This window comes from Pyrgilauda ruficollis, unplaced genomic scaffold (assembly GCF_017590135.1).
Source record: "Pyrgilauda ruficollis isolate IOZ18807 unplaced genomic scaffold, ASM1759013v1 scaffold98, whole genome shotgun sequence".
In the NCBI taxonomy this organism is placed as follows: domain Eukaryota; kingdom Metazoa; phylum Chordata; class Aves; order Passeriformes; family Passeridae; genus Pyrgilauda; species Pyrgilauda ruficollis.
Window position 1 is genome coordinate 537501 of NW_024531932.1, and position 13788 is coordinate 551288.

At 56.9% G+C, this 13788-nt stretch overlaps 1 protein-coding gene across 1 annotated transcript in view; it reads left to right on the top strand.

Annotated features, from left to right (window-relative positions):
* The window catches only part of CDH23 (cadherin related 23), a 178118-nt gene that overhangs the window by 160223 nt on the left and 4107 nt on the right, over positions 1-13788 (top strand). Inside the window, exons 36-58 of the mRNA XM_041490062.1 lie at positions 375-596; positions 679-798; positions 2628-2808; positions 3659-3792; positions 4013-4222; positions 4371-4478; positions 4855-4957; positions 5794-5919; positions 6004-6207; positions 6423-6881; positions 7686-7802; positions 8395-8619; positions 8703-8872; positions 9133-9270; positions 9426-9545; positions 9964-10141; positions 10765-10976; positions 11560-11754; positions 12071-12181; positions 12365-12494; positions 12653-12916; positions 13040-13201; positions 13318-13574. Coding sequence (XP_041345996.1) covers positions 375-596; positions 679-798; positions 2628-2808; positions 3659-3792; positions 4013-4222; positions 4371-4478; positions 4855-4957; positions 5794-5919; positions 6004-6207; positions 6423-6881; positions 7686-7802; positions 8395-8619; positions 8703-8872; positions 9133-9270; positions 9426-9545; positions 9964-10141; positions 10765-10976; positions 11560-11754; positions 12071-12181; positions 12365-12494; positions 12653-12916; positions 13040-13201; positions 13318-13574 — 4146 coding nt within the window. The remainder of the gene's footprint in view (positions 1-374; positions 597-678; positions 799-2627; positions 2809-3658; positions 3793-4012; positions 4223-4370; positions 4479-4854; positions 4958-5793; positions 5920-6003; positions 6208-6422; positions 6882-7685; positions 7803-8394; positions 8620-8702; positions 8873-9132; positions 9271-9425; positions 9546-9963; positions 10142-10764; positions 10977-11559; positions 11755-12070; positions 12182-12364; positions 12495-12652; positions 12917-13039; positions 13202-13317; positions 13575-13788) is intronic.

Here is a 13788-nt window from a genome sequence, read left to right on the forward strand (position 1 = left end):
TCCAAAGGCAAGGAGGCACAGTGGGGTCCAGTGTCTGGTTTTCCCTGTGCCATGGGCTGTTCCCTGATGTTGCCAGCAATGGTAAACTGTGAAAAGGGGAGGGATCCCACAGAGACATGCTTTGCTTGGAAACAAGGGTGTGATTTAATCTCTGATTAAATATCTGATTTATCTCTGTACCCAGCTGTCACCTGGAAGTGCGTCTGAAGCCATGGCTCATTTCATTTGGAGCCCTGCACGCTGTTTGTGTCTCTTGGCAGTGTCGAGCCATTGCTGGTCACTGACCTTGACAAATCCAGCCTTTCCCAGCCAGCTCCAGAGCCTGCCCAGCAAATGCCTCCACAGTGCTTAACGCGATGTCCCGTGTCCCGCAGGCCACCACCACAGTGTACGTCACCGTCCTGGATGAGAACGACAACGCTCCCGCCTTCCGGCAGCAGCTGTACGAGGTGACCCTCGACGAGGGTCCCTCCACACTCAACGCCACCCTGGTCACCGTGCAGGCCCTGGATCAGGACGAGGGACCCAACGGCACGGTGTCCTACGCCATCACCGAAGGCAACATCTTGGGGACCTTCCACATCGACAGCGCCACGGTCAGTACGGCTGCCAGCCCCGCTCCAGACGTGTCCCTGTCCCACTCCCTTCACTCCCAGCTGCTCTCTCCTGTCCTTGCAGGGGGAGATCCGCACAGTGAAGGAGCTGGACTACGAGATCAGCCACGGGCGCTACACCTTGATCGTCACCGCCACCGACCAGTGCCCCGTCGTCTCGCGCCGGCTGACGTCGACCGCCACGGTGAGGAGCTGACGGGGGGGTTGCGACACTGTGGCCTCTCGGGGGTCAAGGAGTTCCCACCTCGTGAGCAGTTTCACATCTCCTTCCCAGTGGTCACCAGTTGCTTTTCCCAGCTGTGGCCGGTTTGCCCAGTTGCTGTCGCCTTGCTCCCTAAAGGGTGTTTCAAAACAGGGACAAGCACAAGAGATGCTTCTGGGTTAATTAGTTATTTGGTCCTGCAGAGACATAGAGAAACTCCTGGAACTCCTCTGAATTTGAATTATGTTTTCTTAAGATGTCCTCTTGGTCCTTCCTGCTTGAAGGGATGGCAGGGAGTGGAGCATTGCTATAGCATTAATTTCAGCTTCATCTTTATCTTTTCTTGCTATTTATGTGCTTTGAAAATTCCCTTTTCCCTTGTAAGGAGGTTATTTAATGCCTCTAGTCATTTTTATGTTGCTTTTCTCTGTAGCTCTTTCTATTTTCCCTGGGCCACGGTGACCTGAACTTAGTGCACTGCTCAAAGACTGGGGAGGGCAGGCGAGCAGCTCCAAAGCAAATATTTTGCAGGAATCGAGTACACCAATTATTTTTGTGACCAAAACCAAAATTTGACAAATTGTACAGCGTGCCCAGATTGACTTGGTAGTCTGCAGGTGGCAGGGATGGGTTAAATCTTCTGTCTTGATTGCCATGGATCATTGTACCTCACCCTGATATGGAGCCACAGGTTTTGTAATCCCCCAAAAGGAGATAAGTTCTTGTGTGTGAAGGGGAAAAAAAGAAAAACTAAAGGGGTGGCAGTGTGGGAAATTTCTATGGATAAAATCTGTCCACACAAGCCTGGCAGTGGGACTCCATGCTTGGACAAAGGGAAAGCCTTCAGATTTGGGCATCTGATAGTGCTGGGGATGACTTCCTGGCCCAAGACAGAGCCAGGGTTTAACTTCAGGCTGCGAAGGCAGCAGCTGCCATGTACTGCAGGCGAGGGCAGATCTTCCCCTGCACTTGGCTCAAGCAGAGACATGAACTTGGAAACCCCTTCAGCAACAAGCACCGAAGCCAGGAAAGATGGAAACACCCTCCCTCCGCTGCTCAAGGAGTTTGTGCCAGCAGCGTACAAAAACACAGCTTTTAGGAGGATGTTTAGGGATTATTTGAGATCCCCAGTGATGGGAAGTCCATCACCCTGATAAGGCATGCCAGTGTTTGCTTTCTCCACTGCTAGGAAACAGAGCAGAAACTTGGATGTACTCTCTGTAAAGATTAGATTTAACCAGCAACAAATGCCCATCTGGTGAGTTCCACTGTTCTTCAACCCAGGAGGTCAGAAAACTCCTCATTTCCAGTGTCTTTCTCATAACCACCTGTACCACTAGTGGTGGTGGTGGCTTTGTTGGAACAAGGATGAAACCTGTAAATTTTTTGAAGTTTGCTCAGCGTTAGGAATTAAGTATTTGTTGGAGGAAAAAGAGTGCAGCTGGCTGCAGAGATCATGTGCCTCCACAATCACCTCTGTGCTTTTGTCCTGCTTGGATGTGGATGTGGAGGACACTGGGCTTTTGGGTTGAGCTCCCACCGTGGTGTGTGGCCCAGAGGTTTGGCAGTGTGCAGCTGGAGTCCTGTGTCCCTTAGCGTGCCTGTAGGACAGGCATGATCAGGAATAACGGAGTTTGAACCTCTGAGTGGTGAACTGGATGTCTGGTGAACCCAGGAAAGCCAGAAATACAGGAGGTGTTTTGCCATGTCACCCATCCACAGCTTCCATGCTCATGGCCAGCGGGGCAGTCTTCCCTTCCCCTTCCATCCCTCTCCTCTCACAACCCTCATGCTTCTCACCGTGGCCGCAGGTGCTGGTGAACCTCAATGACATCAACGACAACTGTCCCACCTTCCCACGGCCCTACGAGGGTCCCTTCGATGTCACCGAGGGGCAGCCCGGCCCTCGTGTCTGGACTTTCCTGGCCCACGACGGGGACTCGGGACCCAGTGGACAAGTGGAATACAGCATCATCGCCGGGGACCCCCTCGGTGAGTGGGGACACGGGGCGTCCCCTCTTCTGCTGGCTGCCCCATGGAAGAGCCTGGCTTGCAGGAGCCCGGGGAGGAAGCGCTTCAGAAAAGCCATCCTCCCTCCCAGCTCAGCCTGTCGACACCAGGAAATCCTGTTTTGAGCAACAGGAAACTTAACCTGTTCGTGTCTGGACAGGGGGTGGCTGGGGCTTGTGGAGGGAAGGGGGGAAACTGCTAAACACTAAAGGCATAAAGAAGTTGAAAAGGTGAAAAAACAATGCACAGAAAGAGAAACTGAACCTCGTCCCTAAGTCCCTGTGGGATTAGCAGAGTGTCAGGGGACCGAGTTGTTCTCCAGCACTCACAGCTCCACCAGCACCATGGTGCAGATGGCAGAGGAGCTGGGGGCATTCCTGACCATGGGGGTATCTGGATGTCCCTTGGTGAAGAGAGTGATGACTGCAGTCCAGAGAATCTGGAAAGTGGAGCCCAGTCCCATCTCCCACCTGACCTCACTGCAAAGCTTTTCCAGAACAGGCAGGACAAGGCCCTTTGGCTCTTGGGGGGTCTGTGCTGTGTAGCCCAGCCTGCTCTGGCCATCCCAGGGCACGGAGGGGCTGTTGGCATCTTCAGAAAGGCCCAGAAAACAGGAACGGGCACCTCTTGTTTGGCCATTCACCCCATCCCCTGCTTCTGCTGCTACCTGGGAGTGCATCCAGCACAGTCCCCAGCTGTCAATCCTCCTGTCCCTGCAGTAACGGGGCATGGGTTTGTCCCCAAACCTGCCATAGTACCCCAGCTCCCAGACAAGGCACTCCCTTGGGGAGCCAAAGCACGGTGAGAGCCAGGGCCCCACTGTCTCCGGCAGGGGAATTTGTCATCTCCCCGGTGGAAGGAGAGCTGCGGGTGCGGAAGGACGCTGAGCTGGACCGTGAGAACATCCCCTTCTATAACCTTACCATCGCCGCCCGGGACCGGGGCGTGCCTCCCCTCAGCTCCACTGTGAGTCCCCCAGGCTGGCACGGGGGGCTGTAAGCTGTCCCCCATGCTTAGTTCCTTCCCTTTTGGCCTCTGGCTTCATTCTCCTCCCCTGCACCTCCTTCTCCTTGTCCCTAGGCTGGGTTGAGTTGGGGAAGCCCACCTCTTGCCTGGGGAGTGCAAGAAAAGGATGGGAGGCCTGGAAACGTGTGCCACATGCCCGCCCTGCTTCTCTCCCTGGCAGATCCTGGTGGGTGTCCGCGTGCTGGACATCAACGACAACGACCCCGTGCTCCTGAACCTCCCGATGAACCTCACCCTGAGCGAGAACGCCGCCGTCTCCAGCTTCGTCACCCGCGTCCTCGCCCGGGACGCGGACCAGGGCCCCAACGCCCTCCTGACCTTCGATATAACAGCAGGGAACACGGAGAATGCCTTCTACATCAACAGCACCGTAGGGCCCGGGAGGGGGCTGGCATGATGGGATAAGGGGGGTGGGAACCCAGCTGTGCCGTCTGGCATCCTTGTCCTGGCAGGAAATGCCCCAGGGGAAGCATTCCTCGCATCCCACGTGGTGTTTTCTCCCTTGTTTTTCCCGGTAGAGTGGCATTGTGTATGTGAACCGCCCGCTGGACAGGGAGCGGGTGGCCGAGTACAGGCTGACGGTCACGGTGAAGGACAACCCCGAGAACATCCGCAATGCCAGGCGGGTAATTACGGACACTGCCAGGGCCTCCAGAGGGGCACACGGGATGGCAGGTGGGAAAAATGGCCAAGAATAGGCGGTGACTTTACCCACGGTGTTTCTGAGAGCAGCCCCATCCCCACAAAGCACCTGGGGATCACAGGGAGGGGGCTACAGCCCCATTCCCAGCAGAGAACAGGACCAGTAGGATCTAGGGCAAGTCCGAAGTCATTTGTTGACTCCATGCAGCACCAGTAGATGTCATGGAAGGTGGGACAGTGTTGGGCTGGAGAGCTGGACAGCCACAATGATAGTGGAACATTTGAATGCCCCAGAGGGGGAAGGTGAGCTCAAGGAAAGGACATTATGGTCATCGCCCTCTTGTCCGAATTTTCCTTTAGGATTTTGACCTGCTGGTCATTTCCATAGCGGATGAGAATGACAACCGCCCCCTCTTCACCCAGAGCTCCTACCAGGCTGAGGTGATGGAGAACTCGCCCCCTGGTAGGTCTCTCTTCACTCCCTTATGTGGTTCCTGGAGACTCCCTTCAGGGCTGGATGAGGGGACGTGTCTCCTTGCTGTGGTGGAGGAGACAGGATGTTGGGCAGGGCAGGGCTGCAGTTCATTGGGACAGGGATGCTGAGTTTGAGAAGCTTGTGCCTTGATGAGCCTTGAGGAGAGCATAGCTTTGGTTCATTCTGCTTGTGAAAACCCTTCCTGCCACAGGTCAAAAATGGGCACCAAATCTGGGATTTGCTCAGCTGCAGCAGGTGCCCGTGAGCTGAGCAGAGCCATGGAGGCAGCCTGGAGGGCACCCATCTGCCCAATGCCCTGAAGAGGATGGGCTGCCATCTCTCCATCACCTGGAACTGCCTTGCTCCAGGGGTCAGAGATTTTTAAGAGTCCAGCCTGTCCAGATAGACATTTCCCAGACAAAGAGCTAGAAACACTATTCTTATTATTTTGTGTTGCCTTCCTGCCATTTAAATTGCTCCAAGACCTCAGGTATCCTGTCCCACCATTGAGCAACTTCTCAAGCAAAGGGTTTGGGTGCCTCCAGGTGACACCCTCGGTGGCAGGGTGCTGCTGCCACCCCTCTGATGGATGTGTCTGTCTGTTTGCTTTTAGCTGGATGTCCCTCCACCTCTCCTGGGCCTCGCGAGTCGGTCTGCAAGGCTGCAGCAGCCACCCCCCAGTGCCTCACACCCCATGAGGCCCGGCTCTGTCACCTCCTCCATCCATTCATTGCTGTCCCTCATGTGTCACTGGGGTGGGAGGGGGACAGGGGGGCCCTGCGGGGGACTGCCACCCTCCCTAATGCTTCTGTCATCTCGTCCAGGGACTCCCGTCACAATGCTCAATGGACCCATCCTAGCTCTGGATGCTGACCAGGGCAGCAATGCCGTGGTGACCTACGAGCTCCTGAAGGCATCCCTGGACCTCTTTGTTATCAACAACAAGACAGGTGGGGTGGCTCAGCTGGTCTGTCCCCAGCCCAGGGCCACCAGGTCCCCATGTGGTCTGCCACCAGGCTTTTCCCCTTCTCCAGGTGTGGTTTCGGTGAAGCCCGGTGGTGTGATAGACCGAGAGGCTTTGCTGGACCCTCACCTGGAATTCACACTGGTGGCTCGTGATGTGGGGGGGCTGAACAGCACTGCCAGCCTGGCAGTGACCATCCTGGATGACAATGACAACCGCCCTGTTTTCCAGCCAGCATCCATCACGGCGCGGCTGTTGGAGAACAGCCCTCCAGGTCAGGACTGGATGTGAGGGTGGGAAATGGGGTGACCTCGGTGTCCCCTTGGGACTGTGAAGATCCAGTTCCCAATGACACAGTTGGCCAGGATAGGGTAAAGGGAAAATCTGGGAATTGAGGCTGCCCATGTCGCTTGATGATATTTGGGACCAAGGGCTTGTTACTACTGCTCTCCAACCCTCTCTTGAGAGGGCTGTGTCCCACCTTTCCAGGCTTCTCCGTCCTCCAGGTGACAGCCACGGATGCTGACAGTGGCCTCAACCAACAGCTGGACTACCGTATTGAGGGTGGTGGCCAGGACAGGTTCCTGATTGATGCCACCACGGGGGTGATCCGCGTGGCCAACATCACCATTGACCGGGAGGAGCGCGATGCCTACCGGCTGACGGTGGTGGCCGTGGACCAGGGCACGCCGGCGCTGTCAGGCACTGCCACCGTCAGCATCGTCATCGATGACATCAACGACTGCCGGCCCGAGTTCATCAACCCCATCCAGACCGTCAGCATCCCCGAGTCAGCTCCCCCTGGCACTGTGGTGGCCGAGGTGACCGCCATCGACAGGGACCTGCACCCTCGCCTGGAGTACTACCTGCTGGGGATCGTGGCCCGCGATGACACGGACGCGCTGGTGCCCGAACAGCAGGGAGCATTCACAGTGGATTTTAGGACAGGTAGGAGAGCGGGAAGGGCGGAGTGGGCAGTGTGGACCCCTCTCCTCACTTCTGCTTCTACTTCTTCTTCTCTGCCTGGAGGTAGGTGTCCGAGGTACAGGGCGGTGGTGCTCCTCTCCTGCCTCCCTGCTGTCCTCCAGCTGCCCTGTTTCACCCTGCCCTGTCTTCTCTTTCCTGTCTAACTGACTTAACTTTGCTTTCTTTCCAGCTCTCAGCGTACCAGGTTTGTCTCTGTGTCTGTGCTCATTTCTGTCTCTGTGCCACCCATGGCCTCCCTCCATCTCACCCATCTCCACTGGCAGAGATGGCCTCCATTGCGGGCCAGGGGCTGCTCAGCCTTGGCAGACTGGACCAAACCTCCCTCCCTGGGGGAGCAAGGGGGCATTCCAGGACAGGTGATGCCCTCCTTTGGGCAAGGAGGGCCAGGGGCTCCCCACATCTCTTTTGGAGGCACAAAGCTGATCCAGGACAGAAAAATGCCCTTGTTGGAAAAGATACAGAACAAGGTTGTTAAAGATGCTGAGCTCAGGTGGATGAGGAGCAGCAACAGCTGCTCCCAAACCTCTTTTACATGCGCAGCTGGAATCACCTGAGGCCGTGTGGAACAGGCAGGTAGGAAGGACGTGGTGAGCAGGGGGAGAGCAGTTGTCTCTTCCTGTAGCTCTCGAGTGTTTTCCTCATTCACTCTTTGGAGAGGCAGGAGAACAAACGTGGTGCAGGATGCAGCAGTGGGCTGGTACACACCTCCCTGCCCAGGAGTGGCACAGGCACAGCCTGTGACATCCATCTTTTCGGGATTCCCAGGAGCTGTGAAGATCAAAACTCCCCTGAACCGTGAACTAGTGGCCACCTACGAGGTCACCATCTCTGTCCATGACAACGCCAGCGAAGTCATCGACCGCTCAGTCAGCGTGCCCAATGGTAAGGGTGGGCTCTGCCCAGGCAGTGTGGGGACAGGGACTGGCACAGCCCTTCCCAGGCACCAGTGCAGCTTCTGGGTAACCAGAAGCTCTCCCACCTTCCTCTTCATCCTGACCAGCAACATTTCCAGTGGGACCAGTCCTGGACAAGCTCCCATCATGTTCAGATTCTCCCCTGAGGACTTCTTTAGAGAATGTCTCAGACATCCCAGGGCTGCAGTGGGCGTGGAAAGGACTGCGTGCCCATAACCTTACCATGGGAGACACTCATCTCTTCATTACCATTCCTATCATATCTTATCACCTATCATATCTTGCCACCCCACTTTGGGTAAATTCAGGCTCATGTGTGAGAAGACACACAAAGATCAGGAGCAGGTGTCCCACTGCAGCATAAGAACACCCATAGTGTGTTCAGGGCATAGTGGCTTTGGGGCATATTGCAATTTTCTTGATGAACCAGCACCTGCTGGCTTTCCTGGACTTTCAAACTTGTGGCTTTACAACCCTTCTTCTTCCCAACCTTCCTTCCCTTCTGTTTCTCACTTGTTGTTCTCTCCCCCTACCCCCTATGATCTCCACCATGGCCACAGCCAAGCTGACAGTCAATGTCTTGGATGTCAATGACAACACACCCCGCTTCCGCCCCTTCGGGGTCACCTACTTCACTGAGCGGATCCTGGAGGGAGCCACGCAGGGCACCACGCTCATCTCCATCTCAGCAGTGGACCCAGACAAAGGTGCCAATGGGCAGATCACCTACGAGCTGCTGAACCTCTCTCCGGAAGGTTACGCCTGTCTGGAAGACCATTCGGCAGGTTGGTGGTCTGGGGAGGTGGGACTCTGGGGCAGGTCGGTGACCTGGGTCAGGTTTCTCATTTCAGGGTCTGCCATCCTCTAGGGAAGGTTGTGGCCAACAGGACAGTGGACTATGAGGAGGTGCAGTGGCTGAACTTCACCGTCCGCGCCTCCGACAACGGCTCTCCCCGCAGATCCGCGGAGATCCCCGTGTACCTCCAGATCGTGGACATCAATGACAACAACCCTGTTTTCAGCCAACCATCCTACCAGGTGAGCACCCCTGACAAACTGTGTGGGGCTGGGCCCTGCCTGCCCAGTGAGGACAGGCATGGAGCTGGGGGCTCTCCAGGGACACCTTTTCTTCCCTCTGCCTGTGCTTGAGCTATTTGGAGAAGATGATCAACCCTGGCACACGCTTTGTGCCAGCACCTTGTCTGGCTGTGCCCAGTGCTGGGTGCCAGCTGTGCCCTCGGTCACTGCCCACTGAGCCAGCACGGGCTGAGCCGGTCCTGCTGCTCCCTCTGTTGCAGAAAGCTGTCTTTGAGGATGTGCCACTGGGGACGGTCATCCTGAGTGTCACAGCCACCGATGCAGATTCCGGGCAGTTCGCTCTCATCCAGTACAGCCTAGGCGATGGAGAGGGCAAGTTTGGGATAAATCCCAACACGGTAAGGAGCCAGCCGAGGCTGGAACAGAGCAGGGAAGGGGAGGGGAGGCTGAAATGGTCCCAGTTTGTGCCTTGCTCCCACACCTCACCTTCTGCCCCTTCTTGAGTACCAGCTCTGCCAGACGAGGTCCACCTGAAGGTCTCTGTGTGCTGCAGGGTGACATCTACATCCTGTCAGCCCTGGACCGGGAAAAGAAGGATCACTACACACTGACAGCCGTGGCCAGGGACAACCCTGGGGATGTCTCCAGTAACCGTCGGGAGAACTCTGTGCAGGTAGGGCTCTCCTCCTCTCGTCACCCCTTGGCTGCTGGTCACCAGCAAGAAGGTGTTAAAGCCCCACCTTTCCTCCCCAGTGGCTGGACTGGGGGGAGGTGGGCAGAAGGAAGAGCGGGTGACGCCAGGAGCTGTGGGGTGGATGGTGCAGGGCACTTTGTGCTGTGGGGACAGCACGTCGGCAGGAGGGGCAGGAGAGGGTGACACTATTGTCTGCATTGCCGTGGCATGAATGGGTGCCCCAGCCACGGCGGCCCCCATTGTTGGAGGCAGGAATTCAGCTGGTGGAGTTAAACAAATAGCAGGAAGGGCACCTCTCTCCAGCAGCAGAGCTGCAGGTCACAGCAGGGCTATGGCCCCAGGGGCTGCCCAGCCTTCCCCAGCCTCACATCACCCAGCTGGCTGTGCTTTGTCAAAGGTGCTGATCACAGTGCTGGACATCAACGATGTCAGGCCCCAGTTCAGCAAGAGCCAGTTCAGCACCAGCGTCTACGAGAATGAGCCGGCGGGGACGTCAGTGATCACCATGAGTGCCACCGACCTGGACGAAGGGGACAACGGCGTGGTGACCTACAGCATCGAGGGTCCTGGAGCAGGTAGGTGCTGGGGACAGGGGGATCTTCCCCAGGGAGGAGGGTTATGCGGAGGATAGAGTCATAGACACCAAGCCTACACCCCATCTCCTGTGGCTGGTTTGGACTCCTGGGAGCGATACTGAAAGTCGGAGCTTTCTCCATTTCTCTGCAGTTTCCAGTTCCTCCTGGGGTGGGATGTTAGGGCTTTGCCTGCCTTCATCCTGCAGCCCAGCCTTGGCTTATGCTCTTGTCTTCCCCACCCCAGCAGGACTCTCTGTTACACCCACTGTGTCTTGGAGCAAACTCACTGCCTGCTTTAGGTGAAGGCTTTGAAGGGCAAAGAGATGTGAGTGGACAGTGACAGTGCCTGAAATCCAGTATATCTGCACACCGAGAAATTGCAGAAATCAGGCTCCACTGTTCCAGCCTGGGCAGGAGTGAAGCACAGACAGGGCTGACAAGGGAGTAGGTCCCAGAGACAAGGATGTGGCAATGGGCTGGCATGCTCTGAAAGCCCTGAGACCACCCACACCCCTGGCCTGCTGTGGGGGGTGCACTTCAGCTAGTTATACTCATTTCTAGTCATTATTTATCTGATGCAAAGTGTCCTGAGCCAGAGATGTGGGGTTTGTCTCTGTCCCCAGAGGCTTTCAAGATCAATAAGGACTCTGGGCTTGTCACATCCCGGCGGCGCCTGCAGTCCTACGAGAGGTTCAACCTGACTGTGGTGGCCACGGACAAGGGGCATCCCCCTCTCTGGGGGACCACCATGCTCCACATCGAGGTCATCGACATCAATGACAACCGCCCCGTCTTCGTCCGCCCGCCCAACGGCACCATCCTGCACATCAAGGAGGTAAATCCCTTGGGAGGGAGCAGGGTCCTGGCATGCTGGGAGTGTGTTCAGGAGCACTCCTGCTTATAACAGCAAAATCCAAACTCCATCTCTGCTGGGGATGCAACAAGACCTTGATTTAGCACGTGGCAAGAAGGTTTGGGTCATCAGGGTGGACGTTCCAAAACAGCCTCTCTCCATATGTGTGAGCAGGGTGCTGGGGAAGATTTGGGGAACAGAAACCCCAGCAGCACTCAGAATTAGCAGATAGTTGGTGCGTGCAGACCGTGCTTATAAACATGGGCTGGAAATGCTGACACTTGAGATGCTTCTCCTTTCTGAGAAGCCAGGCTTGACTCAGCCAGTCCCCAGTGCATGTCCCAGCCAGTCCCCAGCCACCCAGACACTGCCTCAGCCAGTCTCCAGCCACCAGGCCAGAGGGGATCATGGCTCCATGTTGCCAGCCCCCTGTTGGGTTTCAGGTGGTGGGAGCTTGCTGACCTCCAAACCCAAGGGATTTTGGACCAAGGGGGCCTGGAGGGGCAGGGGGAGCAGGGGGTTTGCGTGCAGTGCCAAGGCTGAAGGGCTGTGTGTGTGCAAGCAGGAGATCCCCCTGCGATCCAACGTCTATGAGGTCTATGCCACGGACAAAGACGAGGGTCTCAACGGAGTGGTGCTCTACAACCTGCTGAAAACGGGGGCAGGGAACAAGGACTGGGAGTATTTCAGCATCGACTCGGTCAGCGGGCTGATCCAGACGGCCATGCGGCTGGACCGGGAGAAGCAGGCAGTGTACAACGTGAGCCAGCCACGGGCCTGCGTGGGCCTTGGGGCTGTGGGTCCGGCATGGGGCTGGTGGGATGCATGTGATGTGGTGGGGATGGCATCAGCTGACACAGCTGTGGAGATATCACACCTTAGCAGGAGCTGGGTGGTTATCAAGTGTCCTATAGGGGTTGCATCCTGGTGGGCCAGCACCCAATTCCCTGTTAAATCCCCCCAGAATTCTCCAGCATCCAGCTGTCCTCTCTGTCTCTGCCTCAGTGATGTCTCCCAGCCCATCTCCCAGTGATGTGTGGTTTTGCCCAGGACAGCCCTTTTGCCTCTCTCCCCAGCTGATCATCGTGGCCTGTGACCAGGGCCAGCCCCCCTACGAGACCATGCAGCCCCTCCAGGTAGCGCTCGATGACATCGATGACAATGAACCCGTCTTCCTCAGGCCACCTGTAAGGCACCGGGGTGAAGGGGGTGGGATGCAGGGCATGCAGGGATGGCGATGCCAGCGAGCACGTGTGATGGAGTGTGCACACCTGGGCGTCACCATGGTGGGGAGCACCGTGGGATTTGTCTGCTTTTGTTTAAAGCAGCCCCAGTGCTCATGACGTTCCTTTCCCCGGGGTCTCTGGCAGAGGGATCATCCCCAGTACCAGGCACTCTCTGTCCCAGAGCACTCACGGCCAGGCACCGTGGTGGGGAATGTCACCGGTGCAGTGGATGCAGATGAGGGCTCCAATGCCATCGTCTACTACTTCATAGCAGGTGGGCGTGGAGATGGCAGCTCTGTGTCCCCCACACACCTCTCACCCAGGATTTCCCTCCTCTCCTTGCTGCCTCTCTGCCCTGCTCAATGGGCAAGGTGGCATTTTGGAAGTGCCAAGCCCAAAGAGGACTGACTGGGGATGCCTTCCTGCACCCAGCTGGGAACCAGGAGAGCAACTTCCAGCTGAGCCGAGAAGGGAAGCTGAAGGTCTTGCGAGACCTGGACCGGGAGAAGGAGCCGTACCACTCCATCATCGTCAAAGCATCCAGCCAGAGGAACTGGGCTCCTCCCAGGGGCCAGCGGGCAGCAAGAGCCCAGTTCTGGGACCTCAGCGAGGACCTGACCCTGCAGGAGGTGCGGATCTTCCTGGACGACATCAATGACCAGTCCCCCCAGTTCACCAAGTCGGAGTACACGGCGGGTAAGAGGTGCCAGGGGCTGGGGGGCACCTGGAGCCAGAGATACTGCCAGGAAAATCCAGCAGGGTAAAGGGGCAGCGAGAGCCAGCCTGGCCCCAGGTCCCTTTCCCATCTCTCCCTCAAAGGGGTTGCCACCGATGCCAAGGTGGGGTCGGAGCTGATCAGAGTGCTCGCAGTGGATGCCGACGTGGGCAATAACAGCCTGGTCCTGTACAACATCCTGGGCATCCGCTACATCAAGCAGCACTCCAATGACTCCGAGGAGGTGGCCAACATCTTCAGCATCGGTGGGTGCCCAGCCTGCTGCAGGAGCATGGGGACTCAGGCAGAGATATCCCTGTGGCCAAAGATGTCCCTGTGGCTGGGGCCACTGATCCCGAGCTTGTCACCATGCATTCCACAGGAACCCTTGATGGCATCCTGCGAACCTTTGACCTCTTCACGGCCTACAACCCTGGTTACTTTGTGGTGGACATTATGGCCTCTGACCTAGTGGGCCACAATGACACGGCCATTGTGGGGATTTACATCCTGCGGGATGACCAGCGGGTCAAAATCATCATCAACGAGATCCCTGACAAGGTCAGGCAGTTTGAGGAGGAGTTCATCAGCCTGCTCTCAAACATCACGGGCGCCATCGTCAACACGGACGACGTGCAGGTAACCATCTGCCTTGGAGCTTGCTTTGAGGGGTAGATGGCCTTCCACATGCTGTTTGGGAGGTCTCCTTCGAGGGAATCCTGCCTGGATAACCATAGGTACCCCTGGGCTCTGAAGGTGATGGAAACACCCCAGGCTGGGGTGTACTGAAGGGGTCCAGACTGATGCTTGAGAGTCTCCTGCCACAGAAGCACACCTCGAGGCATGCTCAGGA